The 21,139-nt window shown below is 40.9% G+C and overlaps 1 protein-coding gene across 4 annotated transcripts in view; it reads right to left on the bottom strand.

Annotated features, from left to right (window-relative positions):
- The window catches only part of CAPZB (capping actin protein of muscle Z-line subunit beta), a 111,459-nt gene that overhangs the window by 51,261 nt on the left and 39,059 nt on the right, over window positions 1-21,139 (bottom strand). For all 4 annotated transcript variants that reach the window (XM_005292969.5, XM_005292968.4, XM_008167319.3 and 1 more), the window contains exon 3: window positions 875-996. In XM_005292969.5, coding sequence (XP_005293026.1) covers window positions 875-996 — 122 coding nt within the window. The remainder of the gene's footprint in view (window positions 1-874; window positions 997-21,139) is intronic.

The raw sequence follows: 21,139 nt of genomic DNA, 5'->3' as shown, positions 1-21,139 counted from the left end.
AATACAACTGGATGATTAAAAGTACAGAGCCCAGAGGAATCCCCTTCGCATCCACCCCAATTTAGCAAGATACTTGAACATGTGACCAGCCCCCCGAACTTCAGTGAATCAACTAAGGCCACAGTCTAGATTCCAGTGACTCAGGAGCAATCAACTTAGTGCATCATCTGTGCTAAAATGTGTCTCATTCCTACCACAGTTTGTAGTGGCTTTCCCACTCCCCCCCGAAAGATATCAGACTAATGGCAATATTGCCAGGTTCTTGGAAGATTAACTCAGGCCTTGGCTACACTTACCGGCAAGTTCGACGGCTGGAAATCGAACTTCTGGGTTCGACTTATCGCGTCTAGTCTGGACGCGATAAGTCGAACCCGGAAGTGCTCGCCGTCGACTGCGGTACTCCAGCTCGCCGAGAGGAGTACCGCGGAGTCGACGGGGGAGCCTGCCTGCCGAGTGTGGACCAAGGTAAGTTTCAACTAATTCGAAATAAGGTACTTCGAACTTCAGCTACGTTATTCACGTAGCTGAAGTTGCGTACCTTAGTTCGAATTAGGGGGGGTAGTGTAGACCAAGCCTCAGTGTCTTCTAGTGCAGAGTAAATAGGCAGGAGATGTTAGGGGTTGATTCTGACTCTCTTACTTGTGTTGGACAACACCTTACATGATTCCACTGGTTCTGTTGGGGCTACTTATATACTAAGGTATTGTCTAACAAAGGTGGCAGAATCAAGCTCTTCATTAGCAAATTGAGGTCAATCTCAGCTCAGCTTTGCTCAAAAACAAGAGGAAGAAGGGAAAGGAACGCTGTCTTTTAGTAATGATTTGCACTGTGATCCTTCCATGAGATCAGCTGCATTCTTGGGATATGAGCTCACCTATATGAGTCTCCATCTCTGTTGTAGTCACACAATAGATAGTCCTTTCCCACCACCTTATCTCGAGCAATCTTCAATGGCTGGTCAACAGAAGACAGGAGATCTTCACAGAGGCTTGGGACCTAATAATTAAAGAAGAGGAGGGGGGCAAACATTAAGATTAAAAAGGGCTGGTTTCTCTATTAATTAGAGATTGTGCGATGTGGACAGACTTTTAAACTTTACCACTTAATATCCCACCTCCACACTGTTTAAAAAAAAAAAGCCCAAATTGTTTTCTAAAATCTATTTATTTATTCTGAACCCGCCCCCAAAAAGTTGCATTTAGGATTTTTTTCTACCCTATTCCCCTCCCTCCCCCGCATAATTTCAGACTTCATTATCCAGCCACTAGTATGGTCTACTAAATTTAAATACATACATTCCCAGTGTTAGTTTCTTGCCAACAAAGACCAGTGAAGAGATTGTTGAGAACTGATGAATAAAGGTAAATATTTATAATGGAATGGAAACCAGAGAGCTGCTAAGAGAATAATCTCTCCATGAACTAGGACTTATTTTTCAGAGGCTCGTGCTCTGGGTTGAGTTTAGAATATTTTCCAGGCAGCCTGCCAAACATTAGTATGCTGGCTAATAAAAAAAACAAAAACAAAATATATCTGCTACACAGGTAGCTTTTAAATGGATCCATAATCCCAGCTGCCACCCTGTGCTTTATCTGGAGAAAGGAACAAATCATCATCTGAATAGAACACGGCAAAGAATTTTTGATATACCGCAGGGAAGATGTAATGACATTTTGCAGCACAAAGCTGGTGTCAGCCTCAGCTCAAATAAGCGAGCAAGTTCTTTCCCCCTGGTCTCTAGCCATAAAGCAGCAACACTAGCGACACCAGCACTATCAACCTTCCCTCTGCTGCAGGCTTTGCCAAATTTAGAATACTATCTGCCCACTCGAGTAGTTTCCTCAGTACACCAATTCCATCTCCCCAGTACACTGTTTAGAATAGCTATTTGTCATGCTAGAGTGTGCCATATTCAGTCTGATGGCTAACTATCAAAATACTTTCTAGAGCCACTATTAAACAAACACAACTGGTGTATCTTGCATTTCACCTGGGGAAAAAAGGGAGTTCTAGAATTTGTTTAAGAAACAGACAAAAGCATAACATTTAGATGTAAATACTGTTTGATGTCACATATATAATTAAGATAGACTAGATTTTGGTTGCTTGGAGAGATCTGAAGGGTGTGTTTGTTTTTTTCAGATTCTGCTATTGTTTCTTCTCCCTTATGTATACACTTAAATGAACATTAATGTTAAAATATAAATATGCAATTTCATGCTGGCATGAAATCACTATGTAAACTGATAATACATGTAATCTTCTGAAAGTATCCCAGACAGGATAAATTTAAAACATTTATCAAACAAATGGCTTATAAAAAAAAACAACACAAACATGACAGGCACATTTGTAACAGGAGATTATACAGGTTAAAAATCAGACGTCTTGGTTGTCATATAAAATATATATAAATATGTGGGATGGGGAGTTAGGTTCACCTACATTAAATTCATAAAGTGGTTTTAAACCAAGATTGCAATGTTTTAGTATGCTAGGATAGTACTGTAGTATAATCATTAGAAGGGAAGATATTAGCAAGTCTTAAAAAACCTTATGTTGATATCTATAGAAAATGAAATTGTAAATGGAAGTATCGTTGCTGCTGCGGCACTGACTGGAAAATAATGAAGTTCATGTTGTGTCCGTATACGCTTTCCATGCCCTTAAGAATAACAGAACAGCAGTGCAATCAAATAAAGTAATAGAAGAATGACTTGCTCTAGCAGTATCGTGATATGTGGCCCATAGAATGTGATATCACCTTGGCTTTTCCATTTGTAGAGGTATTAGAATTTTACACAGTTAGCTCAAACGTCAATAAAGGTTAGCTGACATACATGTCTTTCAAACCATTAACCATAGGATTCAAAAAGTTTTGAAAGATGCACGTAAAAAAGTAGGCTGGGATTTTTAAAGGAACCCAAGGGAGTTGGGAATCTAGCTGCTTTGAAAATCCCAGCTGTAATAAACTCCTATTTTCCTACTTCGAAGAATCTGTGGTTTGACATAGCTAAATAGCTCTCACAACTTCCATACATTAGCTATATTATTACCTATTAGCTTTTGATATTTGACACTTGAGTCAAGGGTTCAAATAGCAGTATTATATCAGAGAATGTTTCCCAATGAATTTAAATGGCTTATAGCAGGGGTAGGCAACCTATGGCACATGTGCCAAAGGCGGCACGCGAGCTGATTTTCAGTGGCACTCACACTGCCTGGGTCCTGGCCACTGGTCCGGGGGGGGCTCTGCATTTTAATTTGATTTTAAATGAAGCTTCTTAAACATTTTAAAAACGTTATTTACTTTACATACAATAGTTTAGTTATATATTATAGACTTATACAAAAAGAGACCTTCTAAAAACGTTAAAATGTGTTACTGGCACGCGAAACCTTAAATCAGAGTGAATAAATGCAGACTCGACACCACTACTGAAAGGTTGCTGACCCCGGTTTATAGGATATTTCCTTAAATTTTAGATCTGAGTGTCGGCAGCTGCTTGCTACTGTAGGATACAGAAGATCGGCTGTAAGCCCGCTTGGTGTAGGGGCCTGAGTTAGGTGATTTATCTATGTAGCTTGCCAAGTTAAACACAAAATGGATTCAATTTTTCTTTTTAAATAAATTTCCTGTAGAAATTCAGGGGAGGAGGTAAATCCAACAAGCTCTACTGGGCACCAAGTACAAATTACTTAGAGGTTATGAAATTGCCATGCTCTCAATGGCACTATATCACCTCTCCCCATAAGCAAGCAGATTATTTAATCTCAGCAGTCATGTGCCTTGGTCAAGTCCTGCGATATGGGATATATAAAGGTTCAGGCTAGGAGACTCAGCTACTTCTAGGGGACAGGGGGCTCAAAATTGCAAGGTATGAGAAAGTGTGTAAACGCAGGAGTAAAAAAGAAGAAGTGAGCATTTTCTAGAAGAAACTGTTTCATTTTTCCAAAATTGGACAAATCCAATACTCTAAGGAGTTGGTCATACAAAGGAGATACAAATCAGAAGTGTCATGCCACAAACTACGTGAAATGATGTATTTGTGTACATACGCCCATCTGGTTCTACTTTGTCTCTTCCTCCTCTTCTCCATTAGCTATTAGTTTTACAATGGTTATTCAGGCAGAGAGCAACTTGAGATGAACCCTTCAGTGAAATACACAGCAATTTCAGACACATGTACAATACGATCCAAAGTGCCTTTGTCTTCAGGAACGATACTCCCTCTACCTCCTAAAACTAGCCAGCTGAATACATTCCATCTTCTGATTTGCTTTATGGCCAAGTGCCCATCCCCTAGAGATAAGAATCTAGAAACACGCTGTTCATTTTGTTGCCCATTTAGATGAGTAATAGTGATGAAAACATGATTGGGAGAAGAGTGGCGTTCTTCCCAGACTCCAATTCCAATCCACTTCTGTTCCTATCGCTTTTGGCTGGAAAAAGCCCTGCAATGCAAGTGCAGTAGGAAACCAGCAGAGGTCTCTTTACTATTCTTCACACAGGCAAAACTGATTGAGTCAGTTCCACTGCAAAATAGTTGCTATGTAGCCACCTGGATTCCCCTCGCAAAAGCAGCATAAGAGCAGATGTAACGGCAATTTCTCTGTGTTCAGGAGACGGTTAGCAGTCTGGCTTACCTCTGCCAGAAAACAAGAGCACAAACACAGCAGTACAACTGTAGCCACGTAAGGGCACAACCTTAACTAAAAGGCTGCCTAAAGCTCTGGGATGAATACAATAGTCAAAAAAACCCTTCTCCTCTGGCTCAATGGAACGCTCTACAACAGTGGTCCCCAACCTTTTTATGCCCCAGATCACTTTTTAAATGTAAGGGCAACCCAGCATCTACCCTGCCCCTTCCCCAAGGCCCCACCTACTCCATCCCCTGCTCTCTTCCCCCCCACCCCCACTCACTTTCACCGGGCTGGGGTAGGGGTTCGTGAAGGGGTGCGGGCGGAGACTTTGGGCTGAGCCAGGGGCAGGAGGGGGCTCCGGGTGCAAGCTGTGGGAGGGTGTTGGAGTGCAGGAGGGGGCTCCGGGCTGAGGAAGGGGCTTGGGATGCAGGAGGGGGTACAGGGTGCTGGCTCTGGGAGGGGGGCTGGGGCAGGGGGTTGGGGTGCAGGCTCTGGGAGGAGGCTCAGGGCATGGGCTTGGGGTACAGGAGGGGGCTTGGGGTGAGGGCTCCTGCCAGGCGGTACTTACCGCGGGCAGCTCCTAGGCAGCGGCGCAGCGAGGCTAAGGCAGGCTTCCTGCCTGCCCCAGCTCCACACCACTCCCGGAATGGGTCAATGCCCCTCTCTACAGGCACCATCCCCAAAGCTCCCATTGGCCACAGTTCCCCGTTCCCAGCCAATGGGAACTGCGGGGATGGTGCTTGCAGGCAGGAGCAGCGCACAGAGACCCTTTCCCTGAGGACATGCTGGCCGCTTCCGGGAGCGGTGTGGGGCCGCGGCAGGCAGGGAGCCTGCCTCAGCAGCAGTCCCACTACACCCCTGGAGATTGTGATTGACTGGGAGAGTTCCCAAGATCGACCAGTCGATCACAATCGATGGGTTGGTGACCACTGCTCTACAATAAGGGTCTAGAGCTCATCTGTACAGAAGACAGAACTTTATCTGGGGCCAGACCGAGAAGGGAAAAGAACTTTGCCAGGAATTAAGGGCCATCACAAACCACACCACCTTCCACTCTGAAGTGCAAGGTGCATTCCTTTGACATTGCTTTCTCTAATACATACATAGCAATTAGTATATAAATAAAACCCTAACCAAAACAAGATGCTCCACTGCACACCCTTTTCCCTCCAAAGAGAGGATGAAAGAACAAACCAACACATGACAGATATTAGTCATGTCACTAAAGCATTCAGTTAGCGCTCAGATACCATGGCAATGAACATGGTGTAAGAACCTGAATAGAACTATTAACTGTAAAAAAATAAAAATACATTTAAAAAATGGCAGAGCTTTCAGGGACAATTGCAGCACAATCAACTACTTTTAACTCAAAGGAATGCCATCTTTAATCAGTTTCTTTGGTGTCCGTCAGTTTACCCACCTGTAAAATAAGATAATGACCTCACAATCATGTTGTGAGGTTTACTTTAGTGCCTAAGGCCCTTTTAGGGGGATTAAAAAAGTTTATAATATTAAGCAATAATAAGAAGCTAATTTAAATCCTGAGAAAAGGCAGAAAAATTCAGTAGTCAAGTGTTAAGGATAGCATTTCACTGAAAAGCTACATGGGCAGTCAGCCACTCTTTGGAGATTATTTGCAGTTCTACCTGGATAACTGGATTATTGAGCAGGCAGGCTCAACTTTTAGTCAGCATTTCCCATCTTTCTGATTGAAATCAAACCGTTTCTGGACTTCTGTGAGGTTGCATTGTCTGACCCAAGCTTGTGTCATCTACAGATAATCACAATATCTTCAGTGTTTATAACAATTGCAATCTTTTCATCTTCCTTAGATGCACTGTGGTAGGAGTTATTCTGCAAGCTGCAATGGGTAATCAATTGCAATGACGCATTTACTGGATGCTATCCCTTTTTTTGGCACAGACTTCCGAAGTGACTTAAGTTTCCTTGCCTATGCCTCAGTTTCCCTAGGAATAAAATGACACTTTTCTACTCCAGAAGAAAGTTGAGAGATTTAATACAGTAATGTTTATAAAAGATCTGAGATACCTCACTGAAGGGGTTATTTAAGGGCAACGTATTATTCTTGTTCAATTAACAAGACTCTTAAGTGTGGCCCAGTCACCCAGCAGGGCAGTCATTTTATAGTATTTATTACATCTACTATGCAACAGCTGTAAAAAGCAACAGAGGGTCCTGTGGCACCTTTAAGACTAACAGAAGTATTGGAGCATAAGCTTTCGTGGGTGAATGCCCACTTCATCAGACGCAAGTGTGGTCTGATGAAGTGGGCATTCACCCACGAAAGCTTATGCTCCAATACTTCTGTTAGTCTTAAAGGTGCCACAGGACCCTCTGTTGCTTTTTACAGATTCAGACTAACACGGCTACCCCTCTGATATGTAACAGCTGCTATACTACTTTTCTCAGAGAGGGTTACAGGCATACTTAACACATTGGCCTGCACATTCCATGTTGTGGAGCTGCTTATATTGTGAAAGTGGTGTTCCAAAGCTGTCTGTATGAGTTATTTGTAGCTTTAAATGCTTCAACACCACATGTACTAGGAATGGAGTAGTCCAATAGGCACGAGTCTTCTGCAGAGTTCAGACTAGTAGTACCTTTAACAATACACCTCTACCCCGATATGACGCTGTCCTCGGAAGCCAAAAACTCTTACCACGTTATAGGTGAAACCACGTTATATCGAACTTGCTTTGATCTGCTGGAGTGCACAGCCCCGCCCCCCTGGAGCGCTGCTTTATCGTTTTATATCCAAATTCGTGTTATATCGGGTCCTGTTATATCGGGGTAGAGGTGTACAAGATGCTAAATGTAACACGCTCAGGACAGACACTCAATAAATACAGAATAATTTAATCTTTGGGTTAGTATTTTATACCAAAAAAAGCACCTTTCATTAAATCTCTTCCTCCTCCCCTCCCACTTTAAGACTATCAAATATCCAGCCCAGCCTGCCCTATGCACTTACATGACAGGGCATATTCAGAATGTGTAGAATAAATTTTCATTTAAATAGAAAGTTTCCAAGCATCATGGTTGCAAAGAAACTCAACTTGCGCTGGAAGGTTAACCAGTCTGTCATCTGGAATTTACAGACAACCTGAATCATTGGTTCTGTGCTATGAGAACCCCTTACCTACATACTCTCCATTCATTTTACTGGGTTATTAACTGGAAAACCTGATTATACCAAGTATCATTTCAGCAGACGGCTGGGGAAAGCAGGTGGGATCAAAACACACATGGAGGGAAATGGTATTGCTATAAGGAAGGAGATGCAGAAGAAAGTGGGACACCACAAGGAAGAGGTAGGAGCAAGAGAAAGGGGAAAGGCAGAGAATCAAAAGGCAATTCAAAATAGTGGCTATTTCCAAAAGGTGATCTTATTTTCCCCAATTAGTGATGCTGAAGGGGACAAAGTATGAAATAACTAAATTTGGTTTCTACATACAGGTTATACTTTAGCTTTTATCTTTTGCAAACTTCCCCGTTTACAACCAAAGAAGTTCTGCCAAGGACTGAGTTGAGTATGTGATCTTAACTTCCTACCCTGGGCCCAATGATCACTGTTAACATTTAAGTTTGGCTTCCTCTGTACTGTTTGAGACTCCCAAGGTATCTTCACTTCTGCAGATGGGCATTACAAATAGGTATTTTCACAAGTTGCTGTATGGAGACCACCCCCAAAGTAAATTAAAAAAAAAAAAACCACAAACCACACACACACAAAGGCAAGTCTCCAGGGCCCAAAATTAGTTGTTCAAACTGGGCTTAAATGGCATTGCTATTCACAAGCACGTACCATGGAATGAGGTGATGGTACTCTACTCTTGGTTTTTTTTTCCAAATTAGATATACAATGAATGAGCAGTATAAAGGAAAGAAACTGAATGAAAATGAGACCACCGTATTATAGTGCATGTTGGTTGAACAAGGATTCTGTTGTCTTCTGTGTAACCGTATTCCTCACTGAGTTAGTGAGCCAAGTATTTGGACAAAGTTTTAATTAAGTTAACCATTTTCATATCAGCAGTACAAGTGATCACCTGTGTCCAGGCTGAAATTGTATACCTTCTATAGCAGCCAGTCAGCCTAATAATTGTTCCTTCCTGATACACTTCTTGACCAACAGAATCAACTGCATAATCAAGAATAGTCAAGAGCAGATTTTACATCTAGATAGGATCTAACTTAAAAAAAAAAAAAAGAATGCTTGTGTATTGTTGGAAATACAAGAGTTAAAGTGAATAATAATCCAACTCCTACATTACATATATAGGCCTCAAGTTTGTCCTGTGATATACCCAGGCAATTTCTAGTGGAATTGGATGTGCGTGACAGTAGAATTCTGCCCCTGGCGTACAGGTCTGTCACATCTTACGCTGGGGTTACGTTCTGCGGTCAGCGCGTAAAGTGAAAATTGCATATAGTCAAAATTCCATTGAGTGTAATGGCGGGCGGAATCGCCCGGACTACAGGTACAGTATTTAAATTGTTGTTTTTCTTTTTTTTTTGCCGACCGCGCAAAGCTGAATTCGCTCATGTTAAATGCGCATAAGATGAGACAGACCTGTATTACGGATATATTTAGCAACACAGATATTCATCTAAAATATTAAGTTTGCAATCTAAGTGGGCTAGGTTGCTACAAGAGTCTTAATTTGTGTCTTTACCGATTTCAGTGTTTAACATAGCATAACGTTAGGATTAGAGTTGTAATTTGCATATAAATAGCATGCCTGTCCATGCTTAAAGACCAAATTACAATGTGCACCAACCCTCCAGTAACCTCATTTTGGAAAGTATGTGCAAAATTTGGTGGTGTTAAAGGTCCGATGAATTTTGCCCAAGGACAAGAGCTGGAAAGGAAGGCTCATTAAAGTACTAATAGCTCCAGCTTGATTGAGTTTCAAAAAAAAGTACACTAGGCATTTGGACCTGTCTGCCCTTTGAATTAGACTCTACAACATGCAGGTGTCTGCAGAGATGTAAGATGCACGCAGCTTTTTAAATAAAAAGCAAACATCCCCAAATTTAAAAACAGAACATTTTAATTGCACTTAAGTCTTTAAGGCTCTTCTTTTTATTTGAATTCTTATAAGACTGATGTCACTGTATGGAAGTGAAAAAAGATTGTCAACATCAATCAGGAAACCACTTGAATGCAAAAAACAGCCAACACTTAGCCGGCACTTTCATAACAGTGATCATTTTGGCATGCCACCCAGTTCAGACTGGATTCCTTCCATTTTGGGCCAGCATCTAATAAAATTTCATTATAATTCTACTGAGTCATTCCGCAGCCTTAGAATTTCCTGTTCCAGCAGAACACAGACACAGCTTAACGGATGTTGCGGAAACTTAAAAAGGAAGCCTGGCTCCACTCATCTTGTGCTTACAAACCACTACTAAAGTCACTCCCCCAAATCCACATATGCTGCTAAACCTTAATTTGATCCATCATATGTCTGTGCTCACAAATTCAACACAAGCTTTGTTTATTAAGTGAGACTCAAATGGACTTTGAGGCTGAAGACTCAGATGTAAATTATATATGCAACAGCCCATATACATATGAGGTGGGTTGGAAGGGTCTGTGTTTTAAATTTAAAACTGCTATATAGATAAAAATGAATTTACTACCATAGAAAGGTGCTTGTCTGACAACCCTACAGACCTGATTAAACGTTGCTCAGTGCATGAGAGGTATATCATTGCACATCGTACATAAACTGTCTGTAATGGGCCACTCTCTTATCACTTCAAAAGTTATTTTTCCTCCCTTGATATCCTGCTGTTAATTGATTTATCTTGTTAGACTGACCTCACACTTGGTAAAGCAACCCCCATCCTTTCATGTATTTATACCTGCGCCTGTATTTTTCACTTCATGCATCCGATGAAGTGGGTTCTAGCCCATGAAAGCTTATGCCCAAATAAATTTGTTGAGTCCTTGTGTGGCACCTTAGAGACTATCATAGGCAGTGTCACGCTTAGGTTATTTGCAGAGCACTGGAAATAGACCTCAATTCTAATCTCTAGGGACCACATTTAAAGAGTTATAGTAGGTTATTCTTCACACCCATAAAATCCTTGGCCTTTTTCCTGCGACTGGCAACATAGTGCTAGTTGTTGAAGCACCACCTCATTCCATGTAACCCGTTGAATAGCTGAAGATTGCCACCTGGCAGGCCCCAACCGACCCTAGATTTTAACCAATGGCTTACAGGTGAAGGCCTCTATACCAATTAGCCATCCAATGAGCAACCACAGTGTAACAGCTTGATTTTTTATTACATTACGAATTTGGTTTATAAGGGCAATTGTATTGATCTAATATAGTCTTCTGTAAGGCATCTGACTTGGTGCCACATGGCATTTTGATTAAAAACTAGAAAGATAAAATTAACATAGCAAACATTAAATGCATTAAAAGCCAGCTAACTGATAGGTTCCAAAAACGTACCTTAAGCAGGGAATCACTGAATGAGTGTTTCTACTGCAATCCGACAGGACTCTACTCTTGTCCTATGCTATTTAACATTTCTATTAATGAACCGGGGGGGGCGGGGGAAAGAGTCACTGAAAGTTTGCAGAGGACAAACATTGGGGGAGGAGTAAATAAGGAGGAGGACAGGTTACTAGTAGAGTGATCTGGATCACTTAGTAAGCAGGGCACAAGCAAACAATGTGTTTTAATGTAGCTAAAAGAAAATATACACATGTAGGAACAAAATATGTAGGCCATATAGATACAATGGGAGACTATCCCTGGGAAGCAAGTGACACCGAGTTTTGGGGGTCGTGGTAGATGATCAGCTGAACAAGAGCTTCCAGTGAGGCACTGGAAGTGAGATCTCCCTTTTGAATCCACTCTGCCATCAGCAATGTTCTGTTTTTCAAAGGGTTCATCAGGTGTCACAGAATGTTTAACATTCCACCCTCTCCAGACATTCAGGTAACCATCTATCCACTTGCTGAGGCCAAAAAGGCTAATACATGCCTTGGATGAACAAATAAGGGAACCTCAAGTAAAAGTAGAGGTTATTTTACCTCTATATTTTGCACCACTACAACTGCTACTGAAATACTGTGTCCAATTCGGGTGCCCACAATTCAAGAAGAATGTTAATATATTGGAGAGGGTTCAGAGAGGAGCCACAAGAATGATTAGGACCCTACCAAATTCATAGTCCATTTGTGTCAATTTCACGGTCAAAGGATTTAAAAAATCCTAAGTGTCATGATTTCAGCTATTTAAATCTGAAATTTCACAGTGTTGTAACTCTAGGGGTCCTGACTCAAAAAGGAGTTGCGTGGAGAGGGGTCGCAGGGTTATTGTAGGGGGCGTTGTGGTACTGCTACCCTTACTTCTGCGCTGCTGCTGGCGGCAGTGCTGCCTTCAGAGCTGGGCAAGCTGGAGAGTGGTGGCTGCTGGCCAGGAGCCCAGCTCTAAAGGCATAGCAGTTGCCAGCAGCAGTGCAGAAGGAAGGATGGCATGGTACGGTATTGCCACCCTTATTTCTGCGCTGCTACCTGCAGAGCTGGGCCCTTAGTCAGCAGCCGGAACTCTCAAGCCACCCAGCTCTGAAGGCAGCAGCGCAGAAGTATGGTGGGCATGGTATGGTGTTGCAACCCTTACTTTTGTACTGCTGCTGGTGGTGGCTCTGCGTTCGGTGGCTGTTGGCCAGGAGCCCAGGTCTGGTCTCCAGCAACCCAGCTCTGAAGGCAGTGCAGAAGTAAGGGTGGTAATACCGCGACTTCCCTAAAATAACCTTGTGACCCCCTGCAACTCCCTTTTGGGTCAGGGCTCCTAATTTGAGAAACGCTGTTTTCCCCCATGAAATCTGATTAGCATAGGGTAAAAAGCACCCAAAAGACCAGATTTCATGGTCTGTGATGCATTTTTCATGGCCATGAATTTGGTAGGGCCCTAAGAATGATTTAAAAATATCCCTTATAGTGATAAGGAGCTCGGTTTATTTAGCTTGAGTCCAACAAAGACAAGAGTAAGGGGTGGTGATTACAGGCTATAAGTATCTTCATGGGAAACAAATATTTAATAATGGGCTCTTCAATATAGCAGACAAAAGGTATACTATACAATGGCTGGAAGTTGAAGGTAGGCAAATTAGGAGTGAAAAACAAGGCATGAATTTTTAACAATGAGCGTAATTACTTGGAACAACTTGCCCAGGGTCATGGTCGATTCTCCATCACAGACAATTTTTAAAATCAAGATTAGATTTTTTTTTTAGAAAAAATAAATCTATATATCTATAGATATATGCGCTCTAGAAATTATTTTAGGGAAGTTCTATGGCCTACTGTAGACAGATGGTCAGACTAGATCACCACAATGGTGTCCCTTCAGGTCTGAGAATCTATGAATCCCAGGAAGTCTTAACTACTTGTGTCACGAATCAGGCTGCCGTCACCAGTAACAAGTGACAAAAACATCTATAATTTAGAGAAGCACACAAATCTGAAGTGCATCATTGTGATGTACCTATTCCCCAGCTATTCCAGTTTTCAAAAAAGGGAACAAACTCAATTTTGGATCAAAAACTGTGATTTTTATACAAGCTCAACAAATAAAAGATATGGGTTTCTTTAACATTCCAGTGAAGGTTGTTTAAAAAAATTAAATAAAAAATAATAATAAATTATATAATATATACACACACACACACACCCCTTCAAGTATTTGCAACCCAAGCACTGCAGTACTAAGAAATTCAATAGTGAAAGTGATTTCATTTTTATCCAAGCTTAAAATACAGAGTACAGAAAATGGAATGAAGAAAATTAGATTTAAGTTGTCATTTTAATAATCTAAGATTAGCAGCAAACAAAGTTACAATACAATTTAAGCTGAGTGTCCCTTTAACCATTTACATATATTAAATCAGGTCTTGAATTATCATCAAGGTAATCTTTCCTAACTAGATGAGTTTCCATTTACAGTTTCCATTTACAGCCACTTGAAAGAAAAACTGGCTCTCACTGAGGAGAATTTTATTCAGTGTGCCTGAGCCTCTTATTTTAGGCAAAAAACACTCAGTTTAGAACCTCAAATACTTAAACATCTAGCTGTTGACTGCCCACTGCTTAACATACTAGCCAACAGTTTTTGAAAGAGCACGACATTAGAGATCTCACTTTTGAATCCACCCTGCTGTCAGCAATACAGTTCTGTTTTTCAAAGGGTTCATGAGGTGTCTCAGAACATTTAACATTCTCCCCTTTCCAGACAACCATCTATTCACTTGCTTGTCTGAATTATGTTTCATGTTGTCTAGTCTTCAGGACTCCAAGCTTCTAAAATGAGTCTCAAAAGGCTTCACCTATAGCCTCATGTTCTTTGCAACCTGTGCAGCCTAGGAAACAGGAGTCCTCTAGAGGTGATTTCTGTATCTTTTTTACACCGCTTTTATAGGGTACATCTACACTACAGGGGGGAGTCGATTTAAGATACGCAAATTCAGCTACGTGAATAGCGTAGCTGAATTCGGCATATCGCAGCCGACTTACCCCGTTGTGAGGACGGCGGCAAAATCGACTTCTGCGGCTTCCCGTCGGCGGCTCTTACTCCACCAGCGGAGGTGGGAGTAAGAAAGAGCGCCGATTCGGGGATCGATTGTCGCGTCCCGATGGGACGCGATAAATCGATCCCCGAGAGGTCGATTTCTACCCGCCGATTCAGGCGGGTAGTATAGACCTAGCCATAGCTGCACTATCAAGCTGGTTCCAAATCTACATTGGTGTGATCTTCCAAATATCTGAACTTGCAACTTTAATGGATATGTTAGTATGGATCAGTTAGTAACTTTATATATAAAAAGAAGAGTGATTTAATGTATTGGGCTTCTATGACCTGGGCCCTCTTGGTGCTAATTGACCGAGACCACAGGGGTGCACCAAGCTTACAGGGATCCACTGGGTTGGCATCTTCATATAGTTCACCAACTGCTGTCATGTGAGTTCTCTACTGAAAGCTTGTGTCACACTTCATGATTCCGATGATCAGTGTATGTATGCGTAACATATAAGGAGTCATTTATATACTGACACTTATGTTCTTAAGATCTGGATTGGGGATAGTGACCAGGAGATGCTTGCTTACCTGTCATGCTACATATAGACTGAGTTGCACACTTCAGAATGAATGCCTACTTACAGTCTGAGCTGGATGCTAACGAAGGGATTGTGAAGTCTTCAAGGAGGGAAATTTACAGGAAGAAAAACCATAAGAGAGGGCACTGTTTGTGAGTGAAGATAATAAAGTCCAAAAAAAATCGAACTGCAGGGACAGGGACGGACAGACTCTGCATCCTTCACAGATGGGACAAGCTGCCAGCTGGCTTGTCTTATGAATGGAGGATCTAAGCCAGTCTGGCTGTTTAGTCTAGAAAGGCTGTTATGATTTTATTGTGTATATAACCATTTGTTTCCACTAATTCTACCTGCTTCTTCTCAAATCTGTTATATAAACATCTTGTTTTTACCATAAACATATCTAAGTGCTGTGTGTTGAGCAGAGTAGTAATCCCTAGGTGTAACCGGTAAACTAGCGTGTACTATTCCTTTGGGAGTAGCGCATCAGAATTCTGTGAGCATCCAGTGAAACAAGGGCTAGACACCCCAGGGGGATGCTTGTAGTGTGCCTATCATTAACCTGAAAAGAAAGAGCAGGGCCTGCAGAGGCCGTGCTGGTGTTGCTAGAGGCTGGTGGATTTGGGGAATTGCTCTACAGTAGGCATAGACAAGGCTTCATCTCACTAAGGGCAGATGGTAGTGAGATCCTTACAACCCTGGGTATCTCCAGGAAGCACCATAGCTTCTCTACTAAAAGACCTTTTTTAGAGCTTTCCTGGGATGAAGATATGGAAGAGAGTTGAAAGTACATCTATTTCCAAACCTTTAGACCAGAGAAACGCCCAATGAAGTCGCTGATTGATATTCTACACTTTTTGATACATAGTGTTGGCAAGTCTATATTAATGCTCATGAAAGATAGCTTCTTTTTCTGCATTTTTTCTTCTGTATCATAATGAGTACCTTTTAATTTGCTTTCCTAGTTTATGCAAGTCCTACCCAAAAATTAAAATTCTTCACTCTTCTGCTGTAATATGAATTTGAGAACTAGTCAAACTCCTCCTAGAATTGATGTTTATTTCTGTACAGCTGGCCAAAAAGGCAAAATAAAAAAAAAATGTAATTGTGAAGATGGAGCATTGTACCTTTGACTATCTTTATGAAGACAAAGAAACTGGTGTTGTGCACATTTACTGGTTTGTTTTCAGGTAGGTATTTAGCAGATCAGGGCTGAATATCTTTAAAAAGATGCATGCCAGTGACAGGAGAGAGTATAGAAGCTAAAGCACAAGACTGTCTTTGCAGCTGCTATCTTGGTGTACTGTCTCTCAATTTTAATTTGTGATTCAGTTCACCTATTAAGTGGATTTAAAAACCCCTTTATTGCAGAGAGGTGTTTTGAAGATCAATTAAGTTTAGATATGCTCTTGAAGCAGCTTCTCAGGTAAGTGGTGTTGAGCCAAATAATATTCATGACTATGTTCATGCTAAATTTGAGTTTAACTTAAATTGGTTCACTCTGCAACAATTTAACAGCTAGCAGTAAGTTTTCCTCTGTCTGGATTATGACTAGCTGGAAGAATTTTTTTGGAAAGCCATCTTTCTAAGAGAGTTTGGGTTGGTCTATAGTGGTAAAATTTATGCTTTTTATATATATTTGCACTGACAGATGCTAGTAAGAGCCCTAGAATAGGTGTAGTTACACTGGTGTAAGTGTGCTTATACTGGCATAGGAACTGAAATAAGCAACACTAGTCATAGCAACCTTCGCTGCATCCCCATTAAGGGGTTTGCCACTTAGCTATGTTGACATTGAAAGCTGCAAAAACTTGTTGCACGGACAAGCTTTTAGTTTTAGGGCTCAGAACAAAAACTAGTCATCTCACAAAGAAAGCAATTTTGGAGAATTCTATTTGATTGAAAGGGATCTAAAAAGTATTCTTTTAAGAGGAATTACAATATTAATTTTTATGTCTGTTTAAGACAGGTTCTGGGGAAACAACCCCACAACATTGCTATTAAATATACTTCTTTTGCAGTGTACAATTTGAAGTTTTACAGACCAAGGTCAGAACTCAATTTTGCATATATAGAAGAAATCTCCACTTAAAGTAAATTTTAAGCAAATCACCCATAGACCTAAAAAAAAGAATTTAATTCAAAATAACTGAAGCCTGGATCCCTGGATTGTATGTACCAATTTAGTGAGTTAAGATCCATTTGCCCTAGAGCCATTAAAATTTATCAGTTGTCCACAGACTTATTAAATAAGTAGCGCTCTGTCCAGGCTATTTTTCAAATTTTTATCCATCTTGCAGAGTAAATGAAAAATCTCAAGTGATTACCCATAATGTGTTTTATTGAGACTTTAGGCATCCATAAAACCTTCATGTGTGATGCAGAGAGTTCCAACATAAATACGACAACAATTGTTTGATTTGTATTTGGCAAGGACAATCTGGAAACTGAAAGAATCACTCACGGTTGGAGAAAGGCTTACATTAAAGTTGAATACAAGCCCAAACATTTGTCAGTGTTCGGACTACAAACCACCTTCCTGGACACTACCCGAGTACTCTGTACAGAGACTGCTTTCAGTCTACTAGGAGACTTGCTAAGTGGTAAACCCCTGAAAAGAACAAAAAGATTTGTGGTAGAAGCACCGTGAACACTGTTCAGAGACCGTTTAAATTCGGGAAATGCCTGCAGAGCCTATGGAGCAGTCTAATTTCCCCTTCCTTTCTGGGGTGAGGGAATACCTGACTAAGTGGTTTAAATATGCAATAGTTTCTGAGGACACTATTGCCAATAAGAATCCATTTGGCTTCCCCAGCCATCTTTGGAGAATCAGAACAGAGCCACAGGCCACTATGGGCAGGTCTATACTATCGCTTGAGTCGATCTGACTTACATCACTCAGCTGTGTGAAAAAGACTCCCCCGGAGCGACGCAAGTTACAGTGACCTAAGCGCTGTCCACACCGGCGCTATATAGCTTCCGCCTCTCACAGAGGTGACACCATTATACTGATGGGAGAGTGCTCTCCCATCGTCGGCACAGATGTGCTGAGGTAGCACTTCTAGTGTAAACCTGCCCTGAGGCTCAGTGTATTTTTAAAAAGTACCTTGACACCGGTGTATCCTAGTGCCCACCACTGCCCTATTCTAATAGGAGTTAAGCACATATAGTTGAATTTGTTGTTCCACTGCATTGGAACATGAATGGCTGAGAGGCAGCAACAGCATACCAGGGCTTACGTTTAAGGAGAAGAGAAAGCCTGAAGTACTGTGAATGCTATACGTAGAGATTGGGCAATGCCCTCTACTTGATATCGAGCCTTCAAGTTTAGAAGATGACTAGTTAAAACCAAGCAGGACCATCTACTCAAACATGTCACTGATACCTTTTGAACAGATGGAGATTGTTCCCATCATGCAGGTACCTCAATTACTTCAAATCAAGGCAAAGACTGTTACCCATCCTCCTTTATGGTTAGCTAGTTTGGTTTTTTACAGTTGAGTTTGTACCTTTTTACTTTATACATCAAAGACCCAAAATTGTCAAGTTTGCTTGTTTTCCACCTTGGAAATATTAGGAATATCAACTTCGGTCTTGCACTTTCACAAGCTGATCCACTAAAGTTTCAGAGCATCTTTATTTTTATTTTCAATACCTTAATTGAAAGGATGGAAGATGAACAAAAATCTTCCTTCTCTAAAAAGGAGAATAAATTGATGTTATAGGGGTTTAAAAACAGTTTTAAATTGACTAAAATTTCACACTCATCTGAAGGCTTGTCTGCATGGGGACTTTACCAGCATAATCATATTCCTCTAACTCCCCATGTACATTTGAGTGTCCAGACAGATATAATTGTAGTGGTATATTCTATTGCTCCCCACCACCACCAAGGCAAGTCTCAGAGGCTCAACTTTCACTGTTGAGGTCATTTCTCTCATCATTTTAAAGATTCTTCTACAGCAAAAAAACAAACTGATTTTCTACTGTAAAAAAAGTCTAAACAGCTTGCAAAGCCTTCTTATAAAACCAAAGCAAAAAAGGATTTAAGCAGCATTTTTTTTTTCCATTTTGGTAGATCACTGATCAAGTAACCATACCTGGACGATTGATGAAGTTGTGGCTGTAAGCAAAACTACTTCCCTTGGCCAATCTGCTTGTCCACTGAAGCCAAGAAGTGTATTGCTTTTAATTAAAATCCTCTATTTTACAGGGCAAGTATTATCCTTGTTTCCCTGGATCCAAAATTATCTCAATCTATACATGTACAACTTAGATTAAAGAATCCAGCCAGGTTAACATCCAGATTAAGTATTCAGTAGGAAAACCCTTCAGGCACAGGGGCACTGGTGGAAAGCCTGATTAGACAGCATGCGGAGAAGTAGTGAAGGTTAATGCTCTATCTTCCTATTAAAGCAAGCCCACAAAAGTCTAGTCAGTCACCCAACTAAAGCAAGCAGGGATAACCTAGTAACAGTGCTAAGGGGGGGAAATCAAGGTAAATACCCATTTCTGATGTCTTTTAAACTGGTAGAGACTGGAAGAAATACAGAGCTGAAGAACCCGTGTCAAAACAATCCTCCCAGACTAAAGAGGGACCCCTCATTGCCATCAGATTCCCAATTTTGCACTGCAATTATAACATGGGTCCTTAAGAGCACATTCTCCCAATATCTGAAGAATGGGAGTAGCTATGCATTCATCGTAAACATTGGAATTGCTTAAGCTATTCCAGAGCGCACTTCATCTTTTAAATATCTTGGAACACACCTGAAGCATTTGAGCTGCTTCTTGCTCCGCATTTTTCTTTTTACCATGTTTCCCTCCTTATGGGAAGGAGTACATTAACTCTGTACTAGGTAGCATACCAGGTCAGCACTCTTCTGATGAGCTGTCTGCAGAAACTAAGCTCCTGCAGATAGTCAGCCTGCAAGGATAGAAACTTTAAAACAAGTTTGTATCCATGGAATGTTCTCCTGCCACAAGCACAAGGATTCAGAAATAGGGTTTCGTAAAGTGACAACTACTCCCTTTAATTTCAATGGGCATCATCAGCTTTTAGATGGGCCTCATAAGGCTTCCCTGGCATATTTTTAGCTATTACTCTGAGCATGTTAAGATAACCATCCAGCTACTCTAGAACTGTACCAAGCATGAAGACCACCAGCTTTTCTCCCCTTCCCCACCCAAATCTAACACCCTGTTTTAGATCAAATAATTTGATCCACCATACTCATGCTACAAATCAACTATCATCCAGAAGGTGTTTCATTTACTACTTTCCTTTTCTAGAGAAATCTGCCTGCCAATGTGTGTGAGGGAAGAAAGTAAAGGCATGCTTGTTTTAAGGATTTTTTATTAATTATTATTATTATTATTATTATTAAAGAGGTGAAGAGAATTGTTGACAGCACAAGTTATTTTCTCACAAACAATGAAAACACCAGCCTGAGGGAATAAAGAATTGAGGCAATATAGGTTATGAGTTAAAGTAAATACATAGCGGGTACTGTTATAAGAATTGTATTAATGTTTTCAGGTTGTTCCACTTGGTCCATCATCATCGCATTTCAGCTGAAGTGTACACTGAACAGTTTAATGACAAATACAGCACCTCTTATTAAACACCAACATACCCCATGGACTGCTGTCAGGTACACTTCAAGGCTTCAGTTACACTAACTTCCTGCTTAAGCCTGCTTGAAAACTGTTCTAATTTAAGCTAATGATCCTTAAAAGGTAGCGGCTTCCTACACTAAAGTCTTTTTTCAAAGTGATTTTAAAGTTATCTTGTGCATTCTGACAGCCTGTGAGTAGTCTGTTTACAAATAATTACTAATTAAATGCTAAGCAGAGTGTTCCATGCCAAGGCGCATTACCAGCGCCATACACAGCTTCTTTCAGGCGGGACTTCTGGAGTCTCATGATTGACAAGGTCTCTAATGAACTCTAATTGTAGTCTCTGCAGTGGGAGAAAGCAACAACAGATGTGGCAAAAGGGCAAACCACAAACAGTTTTGCTAATGAATGAAAAGTGTTTGGTCTGATGAGGGCCAGTGACCCAAAAAAGTTTCACTCTTCTTCCTACCTTATTATTTCATGTTCAAGTCTGACCCTTTTCCCCAGTCAACACAACAGTTGATGGCAGTAATATACAGTTAGTTTTGAGGGGCTATGCAAGCTCATGTTGGCAATGAGCTGTTCAATTTTTTTTTTAAATATACTTAATGAGCAGCATACAGATTCTCTCTGTCAAGGTGATAGAATTTGAAATGAGGGAATTTACTACTGAGTACTTGTGAACAGTTAGACAAAGCATAAACCTACAGAGGTCAGTTTTTGCCACATTAGT

Source organism: Chrysemys picta, chromosome 21 (assembly GCF_011386835.1).
Source record: "Chrysemys picta bellii isolate R12L10 chromosome 21, ASM1138683v2, whole genome shotgun sequence".
NCBI lineage: Eukaryota > Metazoa > Chordata > Testudines > Emydidae > Chrysemys > Chrysemys picta.
The sequence above is the reverse complement of the archived record's forward strand: the minus strand, read 5'-3'. Positions and strand labels throughout refer to the sequence as shown.